The sequence below is a fragment of the Ammospiza nelsoni genome, chromosome 1 (assembly GCF_027579445.1).
Source record: "Ammospiza nelsoni isolate bAmmNel1 chromosome 1, bAmmNel1.pri, whole genome shotgun sequence".
Classification (NCBI taxonomy): domain Eukaryota; kingdom Metazoa; phylum Chordata; class Aves; order Passeriformes; family Passerellidae; genus Ammospiza; species Ammospiza nelsoni.
Window position 1 is genome coordinate 69,754,492 of NC_080633.1, and position 24,829 is coordinate 69,779,320.

A 24,829-nucleotide genomic window follows, 5' to 3' on the forward strand; every position below is an offset into this window, starting at 1 on the left:
GAACTCTCTGGGAACTACCATCGGAGCCACACGGTGAATGCAATAGAATCGTTGCCAGATGAGGACTCTGCCCCAGCCCTCTGGGCACTGAAACTGGTGCCACACGGTGGTTCGATCACTGCCTCAGCTCTCTGGCCGCTATGCTAATTCCCAGAGAAGCGACTTTGTTGCTTCCTGAGCTCTCTGGGCGCTCCAGTTGCTCCCCCACTGTGGCCCTATCGTTGCCACAGTGCCTCTCTTCGAGCACTACGATTGGTGTCACACCTTCACTCTGCTGCTGCTCCATCTCTTTGGGGGCTGCAAACAGTGCCACACTGTAACTCTGTCACCTGTCGAGCTATCTGGGCAGTCTGATCTGTGCCACACGGTGACTCTGTCACTTGAGGTCCCTGGACACTATGATCTGTGCCACATGGTGACTCTGTCACTGCTCCAGCCCTCTGGGCACTGCGATTGGTGCCGGTAGAGAATCTGTCACTCCTGAGCTCTGTGAGCACTGCAAACGGTGCCACACGATGGTTCCATCACTGCCTCACCTCTCGGAGCACTACGATCGGTGTCACACCCTGACTTTGCCGCTGCTCCATCTCTTTGGGGGCTGCAATAAATGCCACGCTGTAACTCTGTCACCTGTCTGAGCTCTCTGAGAACTACGATCAGTGCCACACTGCGGCTCTGTCACTGCCTGAGCTCTCTGGGCACTACTATCGGAGCCACAGGATGACTGTGGCACTGATCAAGCTCTCTATGCAGTAGGATTGGTGCCAGATGTTGACTCTGTCACTGCCTCAACTCACTGGCCACTATGATAATTCCCAAGAAGGGGTTTTGTCACTTCCTGAGCTCTCTGAGCACTCCAGTCGCTCCCACACTGTGGCCCTCAGTTCTCTGGGCACCATGATTGATGCCACACTTGACTCTGCCACTGCTCCATCTCCTTGGGGGCTGTGATCGGTGCCTCACTGTAACTCTGTCACCTGTTGAGCTATCTGGGCAGTCCCATCAGTGCCACACCATAACTCTGTCACTGCCTGAGCTCTCTAGGCATTATGAGCCTTGAAAATGTGGCAATGTTATTGAGGCTGAGAGCAGGTTGGGAGTTCAAGGCATGTTGGAAATGCCTTTGTCTATGGAAGATTTGGAGCTGGATATCAGGGGATTTTTTTGTTCAGGAAGGCCTGAAGTAGGCTTTTGTTTGCCAACAGAGTTACTATCACACATAACAGTCCTGGGACAGTTGCAGGAATACATAACCAAAAGAATTACCATAAGCCAAGTAGTTCAGCCTCCTCTGGATGTCAGGTGTGTAGTTGATACAGGTTCTTTACATAAGGGCCATTGCTTTGCCATTCATCTGTGAAAAGGATGGTGATGACGAGTGTCTAATGTCTTTACTGTGATCTTTCCCATTCTGGAGAATTGTTGAATTCCCTATGGTGCTTTCAAGCGGCAATGATAAAAGAGCAGTGGCATATCAATGGGGTAGGGCAGGAGCAGCCCACAATTATGTTTTTAATTTCTTCCTTTGATGGTCAGCAATGCAGTATGAATGTTCCTAAATCACCCATCTACCCTTATCTGCTCTTCCAGGGATGGCACTGTCTGCTTTGTGCCTCGTGCTGGCCCACACGTGCATCTGCCGGGAGCAGGGGCTCCTCCCTTCCGGCCTTCTGGAAGGTGTCTCATGGGAAAGACAGGCAGGACACAGAAGGATGCGGGCGGCTGTGGCTTTGCAGAGATAGGACAGCCTTGGTGATCACTTCCAAGATGAAGTTTTCTCTCTGAGTATCAAAACTGCCCTATGATGGACAAACTGAATAAACATCTAGTTTCTAAGATTTTGCAAAAATAAAAGGAAAAAGAAGAAAAATAGAAGTTGACAGTGGAACGAGTGGAACTGATGTAGGACCAGCACATTCCTGTTTTCCATTCATTCTGGATCAGCTGGGATTGAGAGAACAGGAGTTGAATGCTCTGACAGCTCCTGATGCAAGGGCTGATCCCACTTACTGTAAAGAGGAGACTCAGGACCAAATGTTGAATTGTGACCCTGAGTTCACTGTAGTTTAAATGCAGTGATTTTGTGTCCATCCACACTGTGAGGTGTCACAAGGAGAACATTATTGAATCTGCAGTCCAGAGAGACTGGGACATTTGTCAGGTAAATAAAGCAAATGCAAATACAGATGTGCTATCTCTGGTGGGCCAATTGTTCAGTTTTGGTCTTCTGCAAACCCAAACATTACAGAAATCTTTTGATAACACTTGACCTCTGAGGGTTTTTTTCCTTTCTTTGGTTGGTTGGTTTGTCTGGTTTGGTTCTTCTGCTGTTTAGCTTTGCATTGTGTATGGGGCCAAAGGTGTGGTCTAAAGGCAGGAAGAGAGATGGCTGAATTTATTTGAATTGCTTGGTTAAAAAACCTGTCAGTCTCATTCTGTGGTGATTTGCCAACAAGCACTACACAAAGAAAGAAACTGTAATTTATATGTATGTATGCTTAGAGGTCAGTCTTGCCAGTTATGACACTCCTTTTAAATGAATAGCGAAAATAAACTGATCCAGAAATGCAATCTGAATTTACAGAGAAATGTCTTAATTCTTATTGAGGAGAAGGAAAGATTATCTTGAAATTGACAAAAAGTTTGGTACATTTTTAGTGCTTTTCTCCATAATGAATTGATCTGAGCAGAAGTCTTCAATTTTAGCATTAATGAGAATTTAATAAGGCTGTTAGTTTTCTTTTAATTGTAACTGAACTTGCATTAATCTCAACCATTTACATACTTTGTACTAAAAATCTCAGCCATCTTATTAAAATTTAGTGCTACCATATGTAGGGGAGCTGGCATGTGTCTGCCACATAGTGTCAAGCACAATATCCTCAAAATACAGGTCAGTCTGGCATTCTTCATCTAATAGTTAACCCCACTAAGCTCTGCAATTGATCTAAAGCAGTAATGTTGGTTTGACATTGGAACTTCTGCTTTTACCTCAATTTCCTTCTTTCCTGAATAGTCTGCTAATTGAACAAAGTGAGAAGGATGATTTCTCTTCTGTGCAATTTTAAAATTTGTCCTCAGATTTGTCTCAGTAACTTTGTTGTTCTCCTTAAGTTTTTAAGGTGTGAATCTGCTTTCCCCACAATTTAGATGAGTAACACTTTCTTCCTTATTCCCTTTCACTTTCCTTTTCCTATAACAGAGCTGTTGAGCCAAAGCAAATTTCCTGCTTCTGCAACCTAAAGACTTTGGATTACATGCCCCACAGCAGACATCTGCAACAGCTTGGGGCAGCTCTGCTTCCTGGGAAATGTCTCTGCTGGATGTGGCCCTTCACTTCATATGGGAGCAAACAGGAACACTGACCCTTTCCCTGTGTGGCATTTCCCAGTCTGGTGTATCAGCTTACACTGAGCCTCCAGAACCTCAGAATGTTTATTACCCAGTTAGTCCCCAAGGAACTGTAAGGCTGGGGTGTGACAAGACTGCCACAAAGCAGGTATGGCAGATGCACAGAGGCCTAGGTGTCATTTGACAGTGACTCAGGGGACGAGCTCTCACAGAGGCCACATTCTTTTAATATCTAAGTGCAAAGGCAGCATTTAGGTGAGCTGGTCAGAACAAGAAATTCAGTAGCTAAGTGAGACCCCCCCCCCCCCCGCCTTGCCATATGCACAAACAGGTTAACAACTCTAAAGCACAAAAATAATCCTGCTACAGTTCCAGGTAAAAATCCTGGCTATTAAGAGCCAGAAAATTCATTTGTCCCATAGATCCTGACCAACAGACAGACAGCTGCAGTCTACAAAGGTAGGCAATTCATGCACTTATCACTACATTCATATTTAATTTTTCCCTTTTCTGCTATCTGTCCTAGCTTTAATATTGCTACATAGATAGGATCTGGAGAAGCCTAGGGCTGCCCACAAGGCTTTCCAGCTGTTAAAGACACTTTGCAATGGTACATCCTTTTGCAACACTACTCATGGTTTTGTTGCTCCAAGGCACAAGTGTAGCGCTATCACAATCCATCTTGGGCTTTTAAAGGTTGAGTATGGACACCATATTCCCTGGTAAAGGAAAAAAAAAAGTGGCAACTGGTACAAAAAGTGTTAAAATAAACTTGGCCACATACTGTTTCACAAGCAGCAATGGTACAATCTACCATGAAATATCACATGTGCTATCAAGCACAGGAAGCAGGATGACACCATTTATGTGAACAAGGAGAACAAAACAAAGAATTTTGCACCCATCCTTGAAGGGAATCTCTTGGGAATCAGTGAAGATACATGCCATGTTGTTAGTTAAACTGCTAGATGTAGTATTCAACATTCTTAAAATATATTTGAATTAGGAGATTAGTGTCAGGTATTTAGATAGAGCATCAAAAAGAATGGAGAAAAAGAAAATCTCTCTGTAGTCTTGCACCTGAACATTACTTGAAATACCACTCAGGAGAGCAGTCTATGGGCTCTTCCTTCCAAAGAGTCTTCAGGCGCTGGCTCCAGGCAGCCAGCATCTCCTTCCTCTTCTCCTCAGAGACATTCTCTGGAGCATAACAGATGTGAGGTTCAAGCACTTTGACACCACAGAAGTGCATGATTCCATGCTGGATGCAAAAGAAAAAAAAAAAGAAAAAAAATAAAGAAATGCCTCAGGAAATATTTCAATATTTCCTCTTACTTTCATTTGAAGAAAATGCAAGATTCAAGTCTGTTCTGTTTCTTTGACCCAATATCAGTCAGGTTCTCTAAACCTGTGCATTTGTCAGGAGAAGGAAAATAAATTGCAGAAGTTCGCTACTTATCCAGGCAGTCACTACTGAAGGCATACAGCAGAACGGCATACAAGATACAGAAAGGTAAGGGCAACTTCATTTATTCTGCTCTGGAGAATTTATTTTTAGCTGCTGTTAATCCCACAGAATCGGGGATTCTATCCTCTTTGGCAGCTGTTGACTGTTCACTTTGCAAGGATCACAGGAGGCCAAAAGTTCATTGTTCAGTTTGAAACTCCTCAGATGGGTGTCTAACTGCAGTGTTCCACATCTACTTCTAAGGTGGGGTTTTTTTAGCCTTTTGCTTCTGGCTCAGCCAAAGGTTCCTATAGAAAGGCTAGTACCTGTGGAATCGGCTCAACTTGCCATTTTCCCTCATTGTGTTTCTGAATTTAGAGTTGTGTTTCACGTTTTTGCCATGTTGACCTGCGAGCTCTGCAGTTGGACAGCTCCACAGGAGCAGGCAGCTGGTAACTGCACGGGAAGGAGACCATGGAATTTTAGATCATCTCCTGTATTGCATCAAGAAGAAGCTGGATAAACATGCCTTACTACCTGTATTTCCAAACCAGGCTGGATACTTCTGTAAAAAGAGGAATGCTAACTTTCGTGTGTTGACTGTTACTGCCAGGGTAATGTGTGGCTCCCCTCCTACCCTGCCTCCTCCCATGGGAAACCATGGGAAACAGAAATCCTGCATGGCTGAGCTCAAGGAAACCCTGTAACAGCAGGGAAACTGAAAAGGCTGGCAGTGTTAAGCTTTCTCTACATTTTAATCTGGAGGACGGGGGGACAAAACAATTTTAAAAGTCAGTAGACTTGTAAAGTAGTCCCAGGATTTTAGGTAACAGTCTACAATCTGCAGATCATTGGAACTGACAACTTGATTAAAAATTATTATATTTCATTTAAAAACCTCAATAAAACAATTGTTAAAAATAGATGGAAAAATAAAAAATTATGAAGACAACAACCAAATGTTCATATATTATACCTGCATGGGCCACAGGACATAGCGAATATCACCACCGATACCTTCTTTTGAATACATCTCTTGGCCTCCTCCCGTGGTGAATGAAAAGAGGGATAATTTGCCCTAGAATTAGGAAAGTAGTGGTTAATTAAGACATATTTAAAGAAGAGCGCCTGCATGGTGCAAGAGATATTCAGGTAAACCTGGACAGCATGGATTTCTAGGGGAGAGGGTGACTTCTTCTTTCCCAGACCTTACATGAAGTGGCAGTTCTGAGGCCAAGATTGATGCCATACAATTAGACAGTGGACTGTGTGTCTTTGGGAAGAGATAGGTTAAGGAAAAGGAATTATGTGTCTGACACACTTGTGTGAAGCAGGGCCGATACATTACTTCAAATTAGTGGAAAGTGAGAGCTCCGAACAACTACAATGGAAAAGAATGAACAAGCCCCCATAGAACATGGTGCAAGCCCTGACCTTAACAAAAAAATTCCAAAAACATACCTGGAGCAAACCACCATCGTAAGCCTTTGACAAATCGTAAGCAAAGCCTTGGACCAAAACTCTGTCCATCCAGCCCTTCAGGATTGCAGGCATGTTGAACCAAAACAAGGGAAACTAGGCAAAGAGAAAATTACCTGGTTAGCACAGAGAGTCTGGGCCACCTTTAGGCCTGGTTTACAGGACTAATCCTGTCCTCCGAACCTGCTCAGATCCTGCATGTACCTCCTCCAGCTCTCTGTCAGTAGAGGCTGTAACTGTGCCTGGCAAATAAGCTGAAGTGCTTTCTGTTTGTGGTAACCTCAGGGCCAGATCTGAGCATCTACAGCACACCAACACTGTGGTGCATGTGAGGACTTCCATCCAGAATCAAGTTGGAATAGGATGAAGTAGGAGGGTGCCATTGAATTCAGATTTAAGACTGTACAGAATCCTGTCTCCTATGGCTGAAATGCAAAAGAATCAAAAATCTTAAATATCTGGTGATCAGCTCTGATCTGACAGTCTGGTGACAAAGGCCAGGAGATCATAGGAAAGACTTCTTTTCGAACCCTGCTGACATCATAACCCCAAATCCAATACTGAGAAGAAAAAGACTTCTTTAAGATTTGGACCTTTGATTTCTAGATTTTCAAGTTAGCCCATGGGATTGCATCCAAAGCTGTCATATCCATGGCCTGAATGGGCTCTTTCTTATACTTGGCTGCATCAGTACCTCTAAACCTTTGTACACACTGCACACAGAGGAAGAAATTCTATAAACATGTAACGACATGTGGCTTAATGGTGAAATGGTGAAAACAAAATGGAAACTAGGCAACCACCACAGTAACTACAAGTGGTGAGTTTAGTCTGTAGCAAATTTTGAATTCCTTCATGATGTCCTTAAGAGGCTTTTTAAAATTCTTTTTTATTTTCTCCAGCAGAACACACTCAACTCTTCATAGCATTTTACACATGGAAAGTAGAAGGCAACCACTTCCTTCAGGGGATGTCTTATGGTTTTTATCTGGGAAGTGATAGTCTGAAAATGACAATGACTTACAGTGAAATGCTTAATTGAGATATGGCCCCATCCTAAATTCAATCAAACCTTGTAGAGAAGAACATATAAAGAGATGTCTAAGGCCAACAGGGACACAAAGAAATGTAAGGCTACTACTTCCCTTCACAGTACTTTGGGATTTGCAAACAGGGACAGAGCTGGCATAGTGGAGAATGGACATGGGCTGTGAAGCTCTGTTATCAATTGCCAGTAGTGCTTCTGCAAACCAGCAACAAATGAGAACAGTCTACTTGGGAAAACCCAATTCCCTGACTTCACTGGCTACTCCAGCTCCTTGACCAGGAAATAATCCTTCCCCTGCTTTCTGCCAGCCTGGTGACATCCATGGTCACATATATCACAGAATCACAGAAATTCTAGGTTGGAAGAGACCTTTAAGATCATCGAGTCCAACCCATGTTCTAACACCTCAACTAGATCATGGCACCAAGTGCCACATCCAGTCTTTTTTTAAACTCTTTGAGGGATGGTGACTCTACCACCTCCCTTGGTAGATGATTCCAGTATTTGACCACTCTTTCTGTAAAATACTTCCTCCTTAATTCTAGCCTGTATCTCCCTTGGTGCAGCTTGAGACTGTGTCCTCTTGTTCTATCTGTTGTTGCCCGGAGAAAGAGACCGACCCCCAGCTCACCACAGCCACCCTTCAGGAAGTTGAAGAGAGTGATAAGGTCACCCCTGAGTCTCCTTTTCTCCAGGCTGAACAACCCCAGCTCCCTCAGTCGTTCTTCATATGGCTTGTGTTCCAAGCCCCTCACCAGCCTCGTTGCTCTCCTCTGGACACGCTCAAGCATCTCAACGTCCCTCCTAAAGTGAGGGGCCTAGAACTGGACAAAATACTCCAGGTGAGGCCTCACCAGTGCTGAGTACAGGGGAAGAATGACCTCTCTGCTCCTGCTGGCCACACCGTTCCTGATACTGGCCAGGATGCCATTGGCCTTCTTGGCCACCTGGGCACACTGCTGGCTCATATTTAATCGACTGTCAACCAGCACCCCCAGGTCCTTTTCCACCTGAGCACTGTCCAGCCACACCGTTCCTAGCTTATATCGTTGCAGGGGGTTATTGTGGCCAAAGTGCAGGACTCGGCACTTGGACTTGTTGAACTTCATCCCATTAGATTCTGCCCATCCATCCAACCGTTCCAAGTCCCTCTGCAAAGCCCTCTGTCCCTCTAACAGATCAACACACGTTCCCAGCTTAGTGTCATCTGCAAATTTGCTAATAAAGGACTCTGAACCCTCATCCATGTCATCAATAAAAATATTAAACAGAACTGGGCCCAGCACAGACCCCTGAGGGACACCACTGGTGACTGGTCGCCAGCTGGATGCAGCACCATTCACCACCACTCTCTGGGCCTGGCCATGCAGCCAGATCTGAATCCAGCAAAGAGTGCTCCTGTCCAAGCCATGGCCTGCAAGTTTGAGAAAAAAAACATTGCAATGCCATACTTCAGAGAGGGTTGGTAGAGCACCAGCTGACCTGCACCAGCCAGGAATCGAACACGGGTCGCAAGAATGGGAAGCTTGCATGATGCCACTACACCACTGGTACGCTATATCTTTGTGCATCCATTGGGAAGTTTGGCCCAGTGTTGGGGAGCTCATGACATTGCTGTTGTTTCAACCTGCATCATTGTGCTACTCAGTTACTGGATTTGCTGTAATAATGACCCAGCTAATTGTACTACTGATCTGTAGTTTTTACTGTACCATTACCTAAAGTTAGCATCACAACTGAATTCTGTTTGAACTAATGACCTGGAAAATCAGCAGGTCTGCTTCCTGCACTTTCTTCTGCTCTTCAACCAGGTCTTTGGACAAAGCTCCTCTCTTGTAAGCTTCCCAGGTTTCCACACCATAATTGAAGGCTTCTGAGTTGTGCAGGTGACCTGTGGGTAGAAATGAACAGTCATTCCTTGCCCCCTGTGCAGTATCAGTGCCAGATAACAGCTGAGTGCAGGTTGCCATTCACAATTCTGAACTGGGTTACTGCTTTCCATTTTTCCTACGTTCTTGTCTTTGCTGGATATTCAGCACCATCCCAGCTGATGGTCACTTGATTTTAAAAAGGAAAGGAATGTAGGGTCACAGAGTTCTGAAACTTCACCTTCCTGCAGCAACACAGGAAGTGCAATATGAGGACCTAAGCTTGCCTCAGGACTCTGGGCATGCAGGTAGAAGATTTAAGAGAATGTTGTGAATTGTTCTGCCTCTGCCTTAGGGCTCCTTGAGGCCATCCTGCACTTGTATGCACTATGGAGCTGCTGTCCAGCCTCTAAAACTGGGAAATTCATCAAGGGATGGGGGACCAGTACTGGCCAGCTCTACTGACTCCATGAGCAGGTCATTAGTCTCCAGCAGAAGACAGGGGCAGTTGTAGCTTCGTGAACTCAACTCTAGCAAGCACCAGAGAGGTATCTGAAGGCATTTCCTCTCCATGAGAAATGGACTTTAGAGGCTGATTATGGACACATGTTAATGTTTTTCCTCCTGTCAGTAGTCTCACTGTGATACAAAGGTCATGTTCAGGAGTGGCCTTGTAAAATTAATCTCTTGCTGATCTGAGGGCTGGAGCACCTCTCCTATCAAGACAGACTGAGAGTTGTGGTTGTTTAGCATGGGGAAGATTTCAGGAGACTTTTTTCAGCCTTCTGAGGGGGGCCTTACAAGTCACTGTTTTTTGAGAGGCATATTTTGGCTGAGCTCACCAACAATGTCGTTCCTTGTTGCTCTGGGCTCAAACTGCATGGCGTACAAATCCGACACGGTGACGCTGCAGCCCTGCTTGGTCAGCTCTTCCACAGCAGTCTTCAGCAAAGATCCATTGAAGGACTTGGGCTCTTGGTGTGCATAGACTATGAGGACTTTTTTCCCTGGAGGCAGAAAGGAAACCAGGAGACCATTTGGAATGTAGGAGACAGGTGCAGAACAGCTGGTAGAGTTGGGGCTTGTTCCTGGCTCTTTCTGTAGTGTCTTTTCCCAAGGACACAGAAGCAGTGAAAGCAGAGTGGCAGTGGCAGCATTTGACTGCTGCTCAGCAGCACTGAGTGACTCCTGAGGCCCTGATTGCTGCCTGTGCCCAGCCCAGCAGTTCTGTGCTACACTGGGCTTTCCTAGGCGGAACTCAGTGGACAGAGGGGCTGTTCCATAGCAGGTCACACTGCCCTACATCAGCAAAACCCAGCCCCTTCTCCTGAGACAACATTTCTGTTGGTCTGATTCCACTACCACCCAAAAAGTAGTGCTAGCTAGATTGCCCAAAAGGGTCAAGGAAACAACTTCTTAGAGGTCAGAACACCTTTTTATCGCAGTGATGGACCCCCTCCTGCTCTTTCATTTCAGTGCAAGTTATAACACTGGGGTAGACATTAAAGATGGTCCTGTCCCACTTCAGCACAATCACAGTAACTTCTGTAGAGAGCAACAGGTTTTTATATTCTTAGAGAGTAGATTGCCATGTGTATCTCCAACTGTTGTCAAAGTGGATTCAAGGTAAGCTAAGTGGCCAAGCAGGTGTGCAGGGATGGAATATCTTGGAGGCATGTAACAAGGCTCTGCTCAAAGAGCTCCACGGTGTGCTCAAAGTTTTATTGAACATAGGCCTTACAATTTTAATAATTCTCTTAAAAATCACTCATCAGTGAAACAAAAGAAAGATTCTGTATGGGGTTGTTGTTGTTTATGGATAACCAGAGAGGGAAATTTACAGGGCCTATTGAAAATGACAAGGTCTTACAAACATGCAGTTCCTGCTTCCTGACTGCCAAGACAAAAACTTAGGCATCTCCTGAACTCAGTTTCTCTGCAGCACAGCTTCTGGATGTGGGTACATAGCGTCCATGAAACTAGAGCTATGCAAAAAAGACTATTAAAACTTGCAGGTCGAATGCTATTAGAAATTCAATGTGTCTATAAACCCTTGAAATCCCTGCTCCATACTGTATTCTGGAAATTTCAGTACCAGTTACAACTTTGCTGTTCCTGCCAGATCTCAACAAATGGAGGTCACTGACTGGACGTTATCACATACTCCAAAAGGTGCTAAGGTTGATTCTGCAAAAATGCTGATTTGTTTCCATTTCGGTGGAGCTGGAGGCACTTGGGCACAGTGTTTGGAGAGACTGGAGTTTTCCAAAGCATCACTTACTGAGGTAATTCCAGTCGTTTGGAAAAGTAAGACCTCAGTGTCCCAAAGGCCCAGAGGCCTCATCCCTGAGGTGCCCATCGGCCACTCTGGAGCGAGCAGCGTTTTCACCCGCGTTTCCTCTTACCTGCCATTGCTGGGGAGCGCTGGGGAGCTTCACTCTTGATAATCGGGTACTGCCTGAGAACTCAAGTGAGAGATTTGCTGGTGAGAAACATCAGGACCAGGAGCGGGGAGAATCGCTGTTTCAGCGGGAACTCAGGGCACTCAGCACAGCCGGGCAGTGGCCGAGCGCGGCCCGCCGGAGCGGGAGGGAAGCGCCCGGCTCCCAGCCCGGGCCCTGGAGCAGGAATTCTCCTCCGGCCGCCGGACCGGCGCCTGGCGGCGGCGGCACGGCCGCCTCGGCCCGGGGCTGCGCCGGGTGCATGGCACCGCTCCCGGTCCCGTGCCGCCCTCTGGAAAGCGGCTTCGGAGCAGCCCCCGGAGTTCCGGAGCCCAGCGCAAGCCGGGCTGCCCTTACCTGCTGGCGGGGCCCGGAGCACATCTGCGAGGGCTGGGAGCGGCCCTTCCAGGCGGCCCCGCTGCCCGCCCTTCCCGGGGCAGCGCCAGCGCGGGGCGGGATCGGGACCGGCGCCGCCCGCGGCTCCCGCTCCGCTCGAGGCCGCGCTCGGCCGGGAGCGCGCCCCCGCCGCTGTGACAACGTGGGACACCTGCAGCATCTCTGGATATTATTTTTATTCTGGGTTTCTGCTCTTCTCCAAGTACAGAGCTCGTCCTTCATTTCTGCCAGCAATGCAGTATGGGCGCTCCTAAACCACCCATCTACCCTTATCTGCTCTTCCAGGGATGGCACTGTCTGCTTTGTGCCTCGTGCTGGCCCACACGTGCATCTGCCGGGAGCAGGGGCTCCTCCCTTCCCGCCTTCTGGAAGATGTCTCATGGGAAAGACAGGCAGGACACAGAAGGATGTGGGCGGCTGTGGCTTTGCAGAGATAGGACAGCCTTGGTGATCACTTCCAAGATGAAGTTTTCTCTCTGAGTATCAAAACTGCCCTATGATGGACAAACTGAATAGACAGCTTCATTCCAAGACCTTGGGGGAAAAAAACCAAAACAACTGAGTGCAATCGTTTCCCCTGGACAAAGTTGACAGTGGAACGAGTGGAACTGATGTAGGACCAGCACATTCCTGTTTTCCATTCATTCTGGATCAGCTGGGATTGAGAGAACAGGAGTTGAATGCTCTGACAGCTCCTGATGCAAGGGCTGATCCCACTTACTGTAAAGAGGAGACTCAGGACCAAATGTTGAATTGTGACCCTGAGTTCACTGTAGTTTAAATGCAGTGATTTTGTGTCCATCCACACTGTGAGGTGTCACAAGGAGAACATTATTGAATCTGCAGTCCAGAGAGACTGGGACATTTGTCAGGTAAATAAAGGAAATGCAAATACAGATATGGAATCTCTGGTGGGCCAATTGTTTGGTTTCAATCTTCTCCTGCAATCCAAAACATTATAGGAAGCTTTTGATAGCATTTAACTGCTGAGATTTGTTTTGGTTTGGTTTTTCTAATTTATAGCTTTGCATTATTTATGGGGCTGAAGGCTGAAAGAGAGATGGCTGAATTTATAAGAATTGCTTGGTTCAAAAGGTATGTCTCATTCAGTGTGGTTTTGCCAGCATGTACTAGGCAAAGTGAGGGAGATATTGCCATCTATCTATCTGCATGTGCTTCAAGGTCACATCTTTGACATATAGCTGATTTTTTTTTTTTGCCAGCAGGATGAAAACTGCTGTGTGAAATTTGCAGGTTTCTTTGCACTATTGGAAAAATTGTATGGTCTGATGAATAAAAAGCAACAAATCTCCACAGTGCTAGACCAAGGCTACCTGAGGTGCTTACCTCATTCCTTAATCTTAACTAAAAAGTAAGCTTGTGCCAGGATGGGAATGTGTCACTGTATCTGTTTTCCTGGTATTAACTTTATGGGCTGTACAGTAGTAGTAAACTTTGCCAACAAAGGTTTCATTATTAAGTCTCCTTCCTCTCCTCTTGTAGTTTGCGATCAGGTATCTCTTTAGAGACTTTTCCCTCTCCGTTTCTCTGATGAATTTCAAGTTCTGTAGGGACCTGAGCATAATTATTCTCTGGCTGTCCCTGGCTTAACACTCTGCTGGGCCCAGCAAGGATAAGCATTCTCTGACACAGGAGATTTCCAGCTCTGGAAATGACTCAATGCTGGAATATTAATTCTGGGCTCTATACCCTGTCCAGAACTCTGAGGAGGGGGATGATTTGTGGGCAAAACTCCGAGAAAATACTTGTCTATAATCTTTCTGTAAAGTGCCTTTTAATATAACAGTAAAGCATTATCTGGTCTGGTTGATCCCCCTGCTGTCCAAAAGCCATGAATATTATGTGGTAGAGCTGATTTTAGAGAAAGAAGCTGTGATCTTAGTTAATTTTGCATCATTTGTGCACCAAAACTCATATTTCTCTAAACCCTCAGAGGGCTTAGGTGGGTGAAACTGCAGTACCTAACAAAGCGGATGCTTATGGAGAAGGGTTGCATCCCCCTGGGGAGTATGAATGCAGAATGGGAGGCTCCTAGGGCCTTTGGAACCACTGTGGTTGGTGACTGGCTGCAGCCACAACTTTTCAGTGCAGTTAAGTTCAAAAGAGCACTCCCTGACATTTCCCATGGATGCTGAGCTGTGGCCTAGCAAGAGATGGCAGAAATATAAGGGTGTATGCATAGAGTACATTGAGAGGATTTAATTTCCTCTTGGAATCTTGTGGAGGGATAGAATATAGGAAAATAGTGCATAAGGTAGTCTCACACCGAAGGAGTTCCAGCTGCACTAATTACCAAAGATTAAGGAACAGGGCTGCCCTTAGTAGGCCACAGCTGTTTTCAATAAGAACATGAGTGCTACAAAAGAGAGTTGGCGTTTATTGGCTGTGCTGTGAAGAGGAAGGAGTCAGTGCTGCAAGGAGCTGGCCATGAGAAATCACTGAGAAGGTATGGAACTTTGCAATAAGATAACAACAGATTCTTATTGAATTCCATTGAAGAGCCACCTTTGATCTGTATGTTTTGCTGGCATATGATTGTATTTGCAGTTTTGGCAATCTGTTATGTGGACAAGATTGTTGGGTCTTGGTTTATTTTCTCTGTTGTGTGTCAATAGAATGCTTCCTCATTTCATCAAGGGCAATGCAGAGAAAGCTATGGGGTATTTTGGCTCCACAGTCCTTGGGAAGAAGCTGGTCTTTTGTCTCCTTCTTGAGTTTTTCTAACATATCAGACTTCCTTTGTATTCAAGCTGCATGAAACTGAGCATTGTAATACTCCTAGAACGATGAGACAGTTATCCAGCACTGACTTGAGTGTAGCGTCAGCTTAAATTCGTTGCATCTTTTCAGTAGAATATAGCCTCTTTAGGCTTTAAGATATCCAGTGACACAGTAGGATTTTTCTTTAAAAAAAAAGGAAATAATACTTGCATTGTGCATGGTATTAGTTATTGGCTGTTTCTCTCTTCAGCACAAATTTTTGATGAATAGTTTATTACAAACTATATTCCTCTGCGAGCAGGCAGTTCACCTTAGTGATGCTGCTTCAGGAACACAATATTAAATGACAGAATGAACTACACCTGGCTTTAAATGTCAGTTTTTTTGAATCCTGAATTGAAGGCACCTTGCACTGCAAGACATCAGTCTTGGTTTCTGTAGGCTATGAGGCTTCTTGGTAACATAGTTCCAAGGGGTATCTGTTTGTTTTCCTCTGTTGTTCTGCAATTGCAAGCATGTTTGACCTGCCACTTCAGAACACCAAATACAAGAAATACTATCGTGATTTCCAGAAAAAAGTGTCATAGGACAAGATCAGACCACTGCCTAGACACCTGTGGAAGAGCAGGACCACCAGCAACAAAAAACAAATCCCTGAACTAAATGTGGAAAAGCATATTCCTTTACACCCCTTTCCCCAGCCTGAAGCGCAGCTACAAGTTACTCACCCAATTCTAGTTCCATTCTCATGCAATCAATGCTGGTTTGGCAGGGTGGCATTTGACTTTTAGCATAATGCGATTTAGAAGGTCAATTATTCTGTAGTTCAAAATGGCTGTAACATTTCCAGTGCTGCGAAGACAGCAATACTGCCACTTCTTTTCTCTCTCCTTACTAACCACAGATGAGTGTCGGTTGGTTTTCTGTGCAGTAAAACTCTGCTGAGTTTTGGAAAGGCATGTGTCAGAACACATGTGCAGCCCAGCACAATGCCCTGCAGAGCACACACTGCAGGAACATCAGGACAAGGGCAAGAGCCCTTGGCTCACCACCCACTATCACTGCACAATTGATGGCTTTCAAAGGATTGCAACAGCAGCACCCTTGTGGAACCTGAAAACTTTGGCTCACATGCCCAACATGCAGACATCTGCAGCAGCTTGGGGCAGCTCTGCTTCCTGGGAAATGTCTCTGCTGGAGACACTTGTGGCCCTTCACTTCATATGGGAGCAAACTGGAACATGTGACTGGTGTGAAAAGGCAGAAAAAAAAAGTATTCCATTATGTCTCTACAAAGGTGAATCAAAATAGAGAAGTCCCTTTGATTTTAGGAAGCTGCATACTTTACAAATGGAAGTTGTAGTCTACCAAGGAAGACAATTCATGCACATACCAATATATGAAGTCTGCTTTTTTTTTTTTTCCCTTTTCTGGTATCTGTTATGGCTTTAATATTGGTTTTTAAATATATCTAAAAGCCTAGGCCCGCACACAAGGCTTTCCAGCTGTTTGAGACACTTTGCAACAGTACATCCTTTTGCAGCACTACTCACGATCTGGTTTTCTTGCTCCAAGGTGCAAGAGTGGACCTCTCACAACCAATGGCAATTGGCTTTCAAATGACAAGTTGGGTATGGGCAAGATATTCCCTGGCAAAGGAAAAAAAAAAGTGTTAAACTTTGCCATGTAAGGTACTGTTTCACAAGCACCAATGATATAATATGCCATGAAATATCACATGTGTTATCAACCACAAGGAGGCAGAATGACACCATTTATGTGAACAAGGAGAACAACACAAAGAGTTTTGCACCCGTCCTTGAAGGGAATCCTTGAAGATAAATGCCATGTTGTCAGTTAAACTGCTAGATGTAGTATTCAACATTCTTAAAATATATTTGAATTAGGAGATTAGTGTTCAGGTATTTAGAGCATCAAAAAGAATGGAGAAAAAGAAAATCTTCTCTGTAGTCTTGCACCTGAACATTACTTGAAATACCACTCAGGAGAGCAGTCTATGGGCTCTTCCTTCCAAAGCGTCTTCAGGCGCTGGCTCCAGGCAGCCAGCATCTCCTTCCTCTTCTCCTCAGAGACATTCTCTGGAGCATAACAGATGTGAGGTTCAAGCACTTTGACACCACAGAAGTGCATGATTCCATGCTGGATGCAAAACAAAGAAAGAAATGCCTCAGGAAATATTTTCTCTTACTTTCATTTGAAGAAAATGCAAGATTCAAGTCTGTTCTGTTTCTTTGACCCAATATCAGTCAGGTTCTCTAAACCTGTGCATTTGTGAGGAGAAGGGAAGTAAATTGCTGTTAAACACGTAGGTTTGTCCTCTGTGGATGCTGTATGCTGTTCAATTTGCAAGGATAAGGGACAGTCTAAAGTTCATTGTTTGGTTTGAACCTCCTCAGATTGTTCCTGAACTGCAATGTGTTTCACATCTACTTCCATGTTGGTTTCTTGGATTTTTTTTTTTTTTTGTTTTGTTTTGTTTGTTTTGGTTTTAAGCTTTTGCCTCTGGCTCAGCCATATGATCCTGCATGAAGGCTAGTGCTTGTGGAAGTTCAGCTTGCCATTTTCTCTCTGTGTGTTTCTGAATTCAGAGTTGTTTCATGTTTTGCTGCATTTACTTGTGAGCTGTGCAGCTGGACAGCTCCTCAGGGGTGAGGAGCTGGTAACTGCAGTGGGGAGGAGATCATGGCATCCTTCACAAATTGGGTAACCATGGGGAAGAGAAATCCTGCATGCTAGGGCTAAAGGAAATCCTGTAACACCAGAGACACTGGAAAAGCTGACAGCAAAAGCTTTACACAGATTGCAAACTGGAGGAAGGGGGACAAAACAACTTTAAAACTCTATGGACTTTTGAAGTAATCTCAAGATTTTAGATCCCAGTTTATAACCTGCAGATGCTTGGAATGGGCAACTTAATTATTTCTTATTATGTTTTGTATAAAATAATCACTAAAACAATTGTTTTTAAATAGCTGGAATAGTAAAATTAAAGCAAAAAGTAATCAAATATTGATATATTGTACCTGCATGGGCCATAGGAGATAGCGAATATCACCCCTGATTGCATACTTCTCTTTGCTTCCTCCCGTAGTGAAAGAAAACAAGGATAATTTGTCCTAGAATTAGGAAAGTAGTGCTTGAGTTAGACATGTTTAAAGAAGAGTGGCTATATAGTTACCAAGATATTTGGGGGAACCTGGACAGCATGAATTTCTAAGGACATGATGTTCTAAGGACTGGCAGTTCTGTCATACAATGTCATACAATTACATCAATGGACTGAGTGTCTATGCTTTGGGCAGAGATGGGTTAAAAAGAAAACCAATTGTGTGTCTGACACCTTTTTCTTCCTTATGCAATATATGGCAAACTGTAGCTGGAAAGTCCTCTGTTACTGTGAAAATCTCTATTCCTGTCCTCTCTGACTGCAGATACTTTTTGCTCAAGTCCCCCTTCAAACTTGGGTTTGCTTAACCACCCTGTTTCTTCTGCTCCTGTGATTATGGTATTAGCCATGTGCTCAGCTTCTCTCATCTCAGCTTTAGCTTCTGTAATTGAACTAACATTTTTCGAGTGCAGTATCCAAAATGTCCTGAGCCTGTACTCCATCTGAAGCTGTGATCATTGGGGATTATGCCTATTTCTGTTAGCAAGGCAGCCATTTCTGAAACTTAAAGAAACTGAAATGTTTGAAATTGTTAAGAACATCAGAACAAACAGAGATTAACATGCAGTGAAATAAATGTGAAACTAATATTGATTGCTTTTTGGTACTGCATTTGTTACCAAATAAGATCTATCAGAGATAGTGGGCCAGAATTTTCCAGAGATATTCCCAGTGCAGTGAGGAATAAAAAATGTATGATTTGACATACATTTTGCATCTTGCCAAATTAAAGGCTACAGAGAGGAAAAGGGTCAAAGTAGATAGTTGTGACAGAGGCTCATACTCTGAGTATTTCAGATCTCAGATTAAGTTTTATAGTTCAACTCCAACCTTTGACATCTAATCCCAAAGCAGGACTGACACATCTAGTGTGTCAGTCATTATAGATAAGAAGAGTCCTATAGTGGTGGGAAGAGAGTAATTATTGGAAATGAATTGATTTAAACTGTTTGCAAGCTGTATGCTACCACAGTACGCTCTGATACTTCTAATAAATGATAAACCCCACAGAGCAGGCCAAGAAAGATCTCTAGGGGATCACTTAAATATTTAGGAAATGCTGCAGTCTCCTTATTTTCTTACCCTTCAGACAGTGTGAACAACCCAGAAAATAACTCAACATCTTACCAAAGCATTATTTCAGAGTAGTGAAAAGTGAGAGCTCTAAACAAATACAATTGAAAAGGAAAAAAAAAAAAAGAATGAACAAGCCCCCATAGAACATGGTGCAAGCCTTGACCTTAATAAAAAAATTCCAAAAACATACCTGGAGCAAACCACCATCGTAAGCCTTTGACAAATCGTAAGCAAAGCCTTGGACCAAAACTCTGTCCATCCAGCCCTTCAGGATTGCAGGCATGTTGAACCAAAACAAGGGAAACTAGGCAAAGAGAAAATTACCTGGTTAGCACAGAGAGTCTGGGCCACCCTTAGGCCTGGTTTACAGGACTAATCCTGTCCTCCGAACCTGCTCAGATCCTGCATGTACCTCCTCCAGCTCTCTGTCAGTAGAGGCTGTAACTGTGCCTGGCAAATAAGCTGAAGTGCTTTCTGTTTGTGGTAACCTCAGGGCCAGATCTGAGCATCTACAGCACACCAACACTGTGGTGCATGTGAGGACTTCCATCCAGAATCAAGTTGGAATAGGATGAAGTAGGAGGGTGCCATTGAATTCAGATTTAAGACTGTACAGAATCCTGTCTCCTATGGCTGAAATGCAAAAGAATCAAAAATCTTAAATATCTGGTGATCAGCTCTGATCTGACAGTCTGGTGACAAAGGCCAGGAGATCATAGGAAAGACTTCTTTTCAAACCCTGCTGACATTATGCCAGCAAGCCATGTCTAAGGCCAACAGGGACACAAATAAATGTAAGGCTACTACTTCCATTCACAGTACTTTGGGATTTGCAAACAGGGACAGAGCTGGCATAGTGGAGATGGGTTGTAAAGCTCTTTTATCAATTGCCAGTAGTGCTTCTGCAAACCAGCAACAAATGAGAACAGTCTACTTGGGAAAATCCAATTCCCTGACTTCACTGGCTACTCCAGCTCCTTGACCAGGAAATAATCCTTCCCCTGCTTTCTGCCAGCCTGCCTGACATCCATGGTCAGATATATCTTTGTGCATCCATTGGGAAGTTTGGCCCAGTGTTGGGGAGCTCATGGCATTGCTGTTGTTTCAACCTGCATCATTGTGCTACTCAGTTACTGGATTTGCTGTAATAATGACCCAGCTAATTGTACTACTGATCTGTAGTTTTTACTGTACCATTACCTAAAGTCAGCATCACAACTGAATTCTGTTTGAACTAATGACCTGGAAAATCAGCAGGTCTGCTTCCTGCACTTTCTTCTGCTCTTCAACCAGGTCTTTGGACAAAGCTCCTCTCTTGTAAGCTTCCCAGGTTTCCACACCATAATTGAAGGCTTCTGAGTAGTGCAGGTGACCTGTGGGTAGAAATGAACAGTCATTCCTTGCCCCCTGTGCAGTATCAGTGCCAGATAACAGCTGAGTGCAGGTTGCCATTCACAATTCTGAACTGGGTTACTGCTTTCCATTTTTCCTACGTTCTTGTCTTTGCTGGATATTCAGCACCATCCCAGCTGATGGTCACTTGATTTTAAAAAGGAAAGGAATGTAGGGTCACAGAGTTCTGAAACTTCACCTTCCTGCAGCAACACAGGAAGTGCAATATGAGGACCTAAGCTTGCCTCAGGACTCTGGGCATGCAGGTAGAAGATTTAAGAGAATGTTGTGAATTGTTCTGCCTCTGCCTTAGGGCTCCTTGAGGCCATCCTGCACTTGTATGCACTATGGAGCTGCTGTCCAGCCTCTAAAACTGGGAAATTCATCAAGGGATGGGGGACCAGTACTGGCCAGCTCTACTGACTCCATGAGCAGGTCATTAGTCTCCAGCAGAAGACAGGGGCAGTTGTAGCTTCGTGAACTCAACTCTAGCAAGCACCAGAGAGGTATCTGAAGGCATTTCCTCTCCATGAGAAATGGACTTTAGAGGCTGATTATGGACACATGTTAATGTTTTTCCTCCTGTCAGTAGTCTCACTGTGATACAAAGGTCATGTTCAGGAGTGGCCTTGTAAAAATGCAGATGTCGGGTCATGAATAAGTTTCTTATTAATGAAAGAAGTTTCTCATTAATCTCTTGCTGATCTGAGGGCTGGAGCACCTCTCCTGTCAAGACAGACTGAGAGTTGTGGTTGTTTAGCATGGGGAAGATTTCAGGAGACTTTTTTCAGCCTTCTGAGGGGGGCCTTACAAGTCACTGTTTTTTGAGAGGCATATTTTGGCTGAGCTCACCAACAATGTCGTTCCTTGTTGCTCTGGGCTCAAACTGCATGGCGTACAAATCCGACACGGTGACGCTGCAGCCCTGCTTGGTCAGCTCTTCCACAGCAGTCTTCAGCAAAGATCCATTGAAGGACTTGGGCTCTTGGTGTGCATAGACTATGAGGACTTTTTTCCCTGGAGGCAGAAAGGAAACCAGGAGACCATTTGGAATGTAGGAGGCAGGTGCAGAACAGCTGGTAGAGTTGGGGCTTGTTCCTGGCTCTTTCTGTAGTGTCTTTTCCCAAGGACACAGAAGCAGTGAAAGCAGAGTGGCAGTGGCAGCATTTGACTGCTGCTCAGCAGCACTGAGTGACTCCTGAGGCCCTGATTGCTGCCTGTGCCCAGCCCAGCAGTTCTGTGCTACACTGGGCTTTCCTAGGCGGAACTCAGTGGACAGAGGGGCTGTTCCATAGCAGGTCACACTGCCCTACATCAGCAAATCACTGTCCCTCCTATTGAGTCAACATAGAAATACTTTCTATGCTGTAGAAGTTGTTTATAGTTAACCAGAGAGCAAAATTTATAGGGATTTTTAAAAATGACAGGGTCTGCAAAACATGCAGCTCCTGTTTCCTGTCTGCCAAGGCAAAAATTCAGGCATCCCCTGAGGTTAGTTTCTCTGGTGCACAGCGTCAGCCTGGAGCAACACCTGTCGAGTGACAGGCAAGTTTATGGTGTCACAGAAAACTAGTGGAAATTGAACTGTATATTTGATGAAACAACAGCTCATTTTCAACGTAAATATTAAGGGGCAATTATTTTGCGAGGGTGCACAGTGTCCATGAAATACAAGCTATGCAAAGAAGACCATTCATACTTGTGGGTTGAAATGCCATCATAAATTCAACGTGTATACAAACTTTTAAAATCTTTGTCTATATGTTATTCTGGAATATAAGAAGCCGTCATGTCTTTGCTAGTCCTACCAGCTCCCAGCAAACAGGGAGCTCTAGGGAGTGCCTGGAGATGGACAAGCTCCTCAAAGTGCTAAGTTTGATTCTGCAAAGCTGCCAGATTTCTTCCCTTTTGATAGAGCTGAGCGTGCTTGCGCAGAGTGTTTACAGACACTGGAGTGTTCCAAGGCATCACTTACTGAAGTAAATTCAGTCGTTTTGAAAAGTAAGACCTCAGTGTCCCAACTAAACACGGCGGAGGCACCATCCTTGAGATGCCAAGCGGCCACCCTGGAGCCAGCAGCATTTTCATCTGGATTTGCTCTTACCTGCCATTGCTGGGGAGCTTCACTCTTGATAATCGGGTACTGCCTGAGAACTCAAGTGAGAGATTTGCTGGTGAGAAACATCAGGACCAGGTGCAAGGGGAATCGCTGGGTTTCTCCCACCGCTCCCGGTCCCGTGCCGCCCTCTGGAAAGCGGCTCCAGAACGGCCCCAGCGCCCGCCCGGCTGCCCTTACCTGCTCCTCGGGGCCCGGAGCACACCTGCTGCAGGGCTGGGAGCCGCCCTTCATAAAATCACTGAATATCCGGAGCTGGAGGGCACCCACAAGGATCACCGAGTCCAACTCTTCCCGGCGGCCCGGCCCTAGGGCAGCGCCAGCGCGGGGCGGGATCGGGATCGGCGCCGCCCGCAGCCACGGCTTCTTTTCCCTCTGCATCTGGTTTCATTTGACACCCCAGAGTTGTAGCTCTTGTACTGTGAGTGGCAGCGAAGGGTCAGTCCGTGCTCTTCTCCCCTGTCCGCTGGTGATTTTGTGGACTTGCAGCGTGTGCCGGCTGAACCACCCCTTTCCTGGACTGTTCTTCGGGAGCGATCTGTTTTCCGAAACCGCTCTGTACTTTCAATCCTTCCCAGCACTCTTCTCTGCCCCCGTATCGTTTCTTGAAGCGAGGGAACCAGCTCTATGCATAGTTTTCACACTGTGGACCTGCCTTGCATATACCCAATGGTCTGATGATTTTCTGCTCTGTGGTGCATATAATTCCTGATGTAAAATTTGTACTTTTTCGACTGCTATGGAGCATTGAGCTGGTGAGTGTGTGAAATTATCTGTCATAATTAGAAGATTTACTCCTGTGTGGTGATAGACAGCTCAAAGCCCTTTATTTTAAAAGTAAAGCCAATCTAGTTGTTTTGTCTTCCATAAGCATCTCTTAAGGTTCACAGGGAGTAAAAATAACTTTCACTTGTCTAACCTCCTGAGCAGCATTCAGAGCACTGTGCTGGTCTTAGTTCTCATAGAGGTTAGAAACAACCCTTATGCTCTATGAACGACTTACCTATTGGAGGAATTTGGCACAGGTTTGTAGCCTAAAGACTGTTCTTCAGATATATTGTAGGTACACTTCCCTACTGCTATCTAAAATACTTTTACTCTTTATTTGTAGCCTCAAACTCTCTAAAGATTAATAACTTTCATTCCCTGAAAATCTAATCAAGAAACTGGATAAAAATTGATTTTCTATTGATTTTCTTGGGGCAGGCATTGGGCGCATAACAAAGGAGGTTGGAAATACTTCTTTTTTTGAGAGCTGCAGCAGTTGCTTATTGGTCTACTTATTTAGAAAGTTTATGAGTTGGACTTAATTCTGTCTTCAGATTGAGGGGAACCAAACACCCATTCTTAAAGAATGACCCCAAATCTTTGATTGTTTATTCTGCTAGTTGTTTATTCTGCAGTGGGTACATCATCAGTTCTTGTTGAAGCTGTTTCACTACAGAAAAATACTTTATGTTTTGGTGAAGGAAAAGAGAAAAAGTGCTTATCATTTTATTACTTAGGCACTGGGATGACCTTGGAACAGGAAAGCTTCAGTCTTTATGTCAAGAATTGCTGAAACATTTAACATGCAACAGCAGATGAGTGCTGTAGTGATGCATTGCAGAAGGTGAGGGTCATCCAAGTTCTTGTTCATAAATCCCTTGGGGAGAATTAGAGGGGAAGAACACTGAATGATTGGTAAAGGATTGCTTCCTAATGTCCAGTCTGAACCTGCCCTGGTGCAGCTTTGGACCATTCCCACTGCCGTTGGATCCGGGTGGGGAGAGCTCAGCACTTCCATTTAAACCACTCTGAAAATGGCCTGGTTTGTTGTTTCAAGGCAGCAAAGAGTTGAGTCATAAACACAAATTTCTTCAGCAATTGAACTAGATGAAAGTTTTTGCCTTCCACTTTATCAGATGACACAGCACACAATGTTGTGATGCACAATAGCTGTTGTATAAATTCATGTGGAAATGCTAATACTGTATTAGTGTGTGTACGTGTGCATTTTCTTCTATACAAATTCCATACTTTGGGTTAGAGTGCAAGGGATGGCATCTTAGAAAAAAAATTTCATTAGGATAAATGAAATATATTAGGTTATAACTGCGCAGGAACTGTTCTTATGCCTTTTCCTAGGATTGATACGAAGTTTACAGTATATCAGTGCTTTAAAGGTGCATCTAAAGGATATTTGTTGTGCCCTCTACCGCCCAGTGTGAGGATTTACCCTCACAGCAGAAGTGAAGCCTCCGCCACGGGACGAGCATTTAATCCCTAAAGCAAATTCCGCCCCA

At 44.7% G+C, this 24,829-nt stretch overlaps 2 protein-coding genes across 3 annotated transcripts; both read right to left on the reverse strand.

The window, feature by feature from the left end:
- Positions 1–2,573: 2,573 nt before the first annotated feature.
- LOC132083709 (ribosyldihydronicotinamide dehydrogenase [quinone]-like) lies at positions 2,574–12,090 on the reverse strand. 2 transcript variants are annotated; one of them, XM_059488555.1, is made up of 7 exons: positions 11,992–12,090; positions 11,599–11,658; positions 10,036–10,200; positions 9,086–9,216; positions 6,260–6,373; positions 5,775–5,876; positions 2,574–4,612 (listed from the first exon to the last, which is right to left on the reverse strand). In XM_059488555.1, the coding sequence occupies exons 2-7, from the start codon at positions 11,603–11,605 to the stop codon at positions 4,439–4,441; spliced, it is 693 nt and encodes a 230-aa protein (XP_059344538.1). In that variant the 5' UTR covers positions 11,606–11,658; positions 11,992–12,090; the 3' UTR covers positions 2,574–4,438. The 2 variants fall into 2 exon arrangements, with proteins under 2 accessions (XP_059344538.1, XP_059344529.1); XM_059488546.1 differs by having other exon boundaries at positions 11,599–11,651; positions 11,992–12,056.
- Positions 12,091–16,201: 4,111 nt separating this feature from the next.
- LOC132081111 (ribosyldihydronicotinamide dehydrogenase [quinone]-like) lies at positions 16,202–22,584 on the reverse strand. The gene is made up of 7 exons (XM_059484646.1): positions 22,533–22,584; positions 21,281–21,445; positions 20,279–20,409; positions 19,227–19,340; positions 17,817–17,909; positions 16,752–16,932; positions 16,202–16,421 (listed from the first exon to the last, which is right to left on the reverse strand). The coding sequence occupies exons 1-6, from the start codon at positions 22,537–22,539 to the stop codon at positions 16,759–16,761; spliced, it is 684 nt and encodes a 227-aa protein (XP_059340629.1). The 5' UTR covers positions 22,540–22,584; the 3' UTR covers positions 16,202–16,421; positions 16,752–16,758.
- Positions 22,585–24,829: the final 2,245 nt, after the last annotated feature.

Excerpts from the sequence above, each read along its gene's own strand:
- LOC132083709 (XM_059488555.1), bottom strand. Across the intron at positions 6,374-9,085 it reads CAGACCTGCTGATTTTCCAG|TTTCCCTTGTTTTGGTTCAA; the intron begins GTCATTAGTTCA and ends CTCTTTGCCTAG. Across the intron at positions 5,877-6,259 it reads ACGATGGTGGTTTGCTCCAG|GGCAAATTATCCCTCTTTTC; the intron begins GTATGTTTTTGG and ends TCCTAATTCTAG.
- LOC132081111 (XM_059484646.1), bottom strand. Across the intron at positions 17,910-19,226 it reads ACGATGGTGGTTTGCTCCAG|GACAAATTATCCTTGTTTTC; the intron begins GTATGTTTTTGG and ends TCCTAATTCTAG. Across the intron at positions 16,933-17,816 it reads ATCTCCTATGGCCCATGCAG|CATGGAATCATGCACTTCTG; the intron begins GTACAATATATC and ends TTTTGCATCCAG.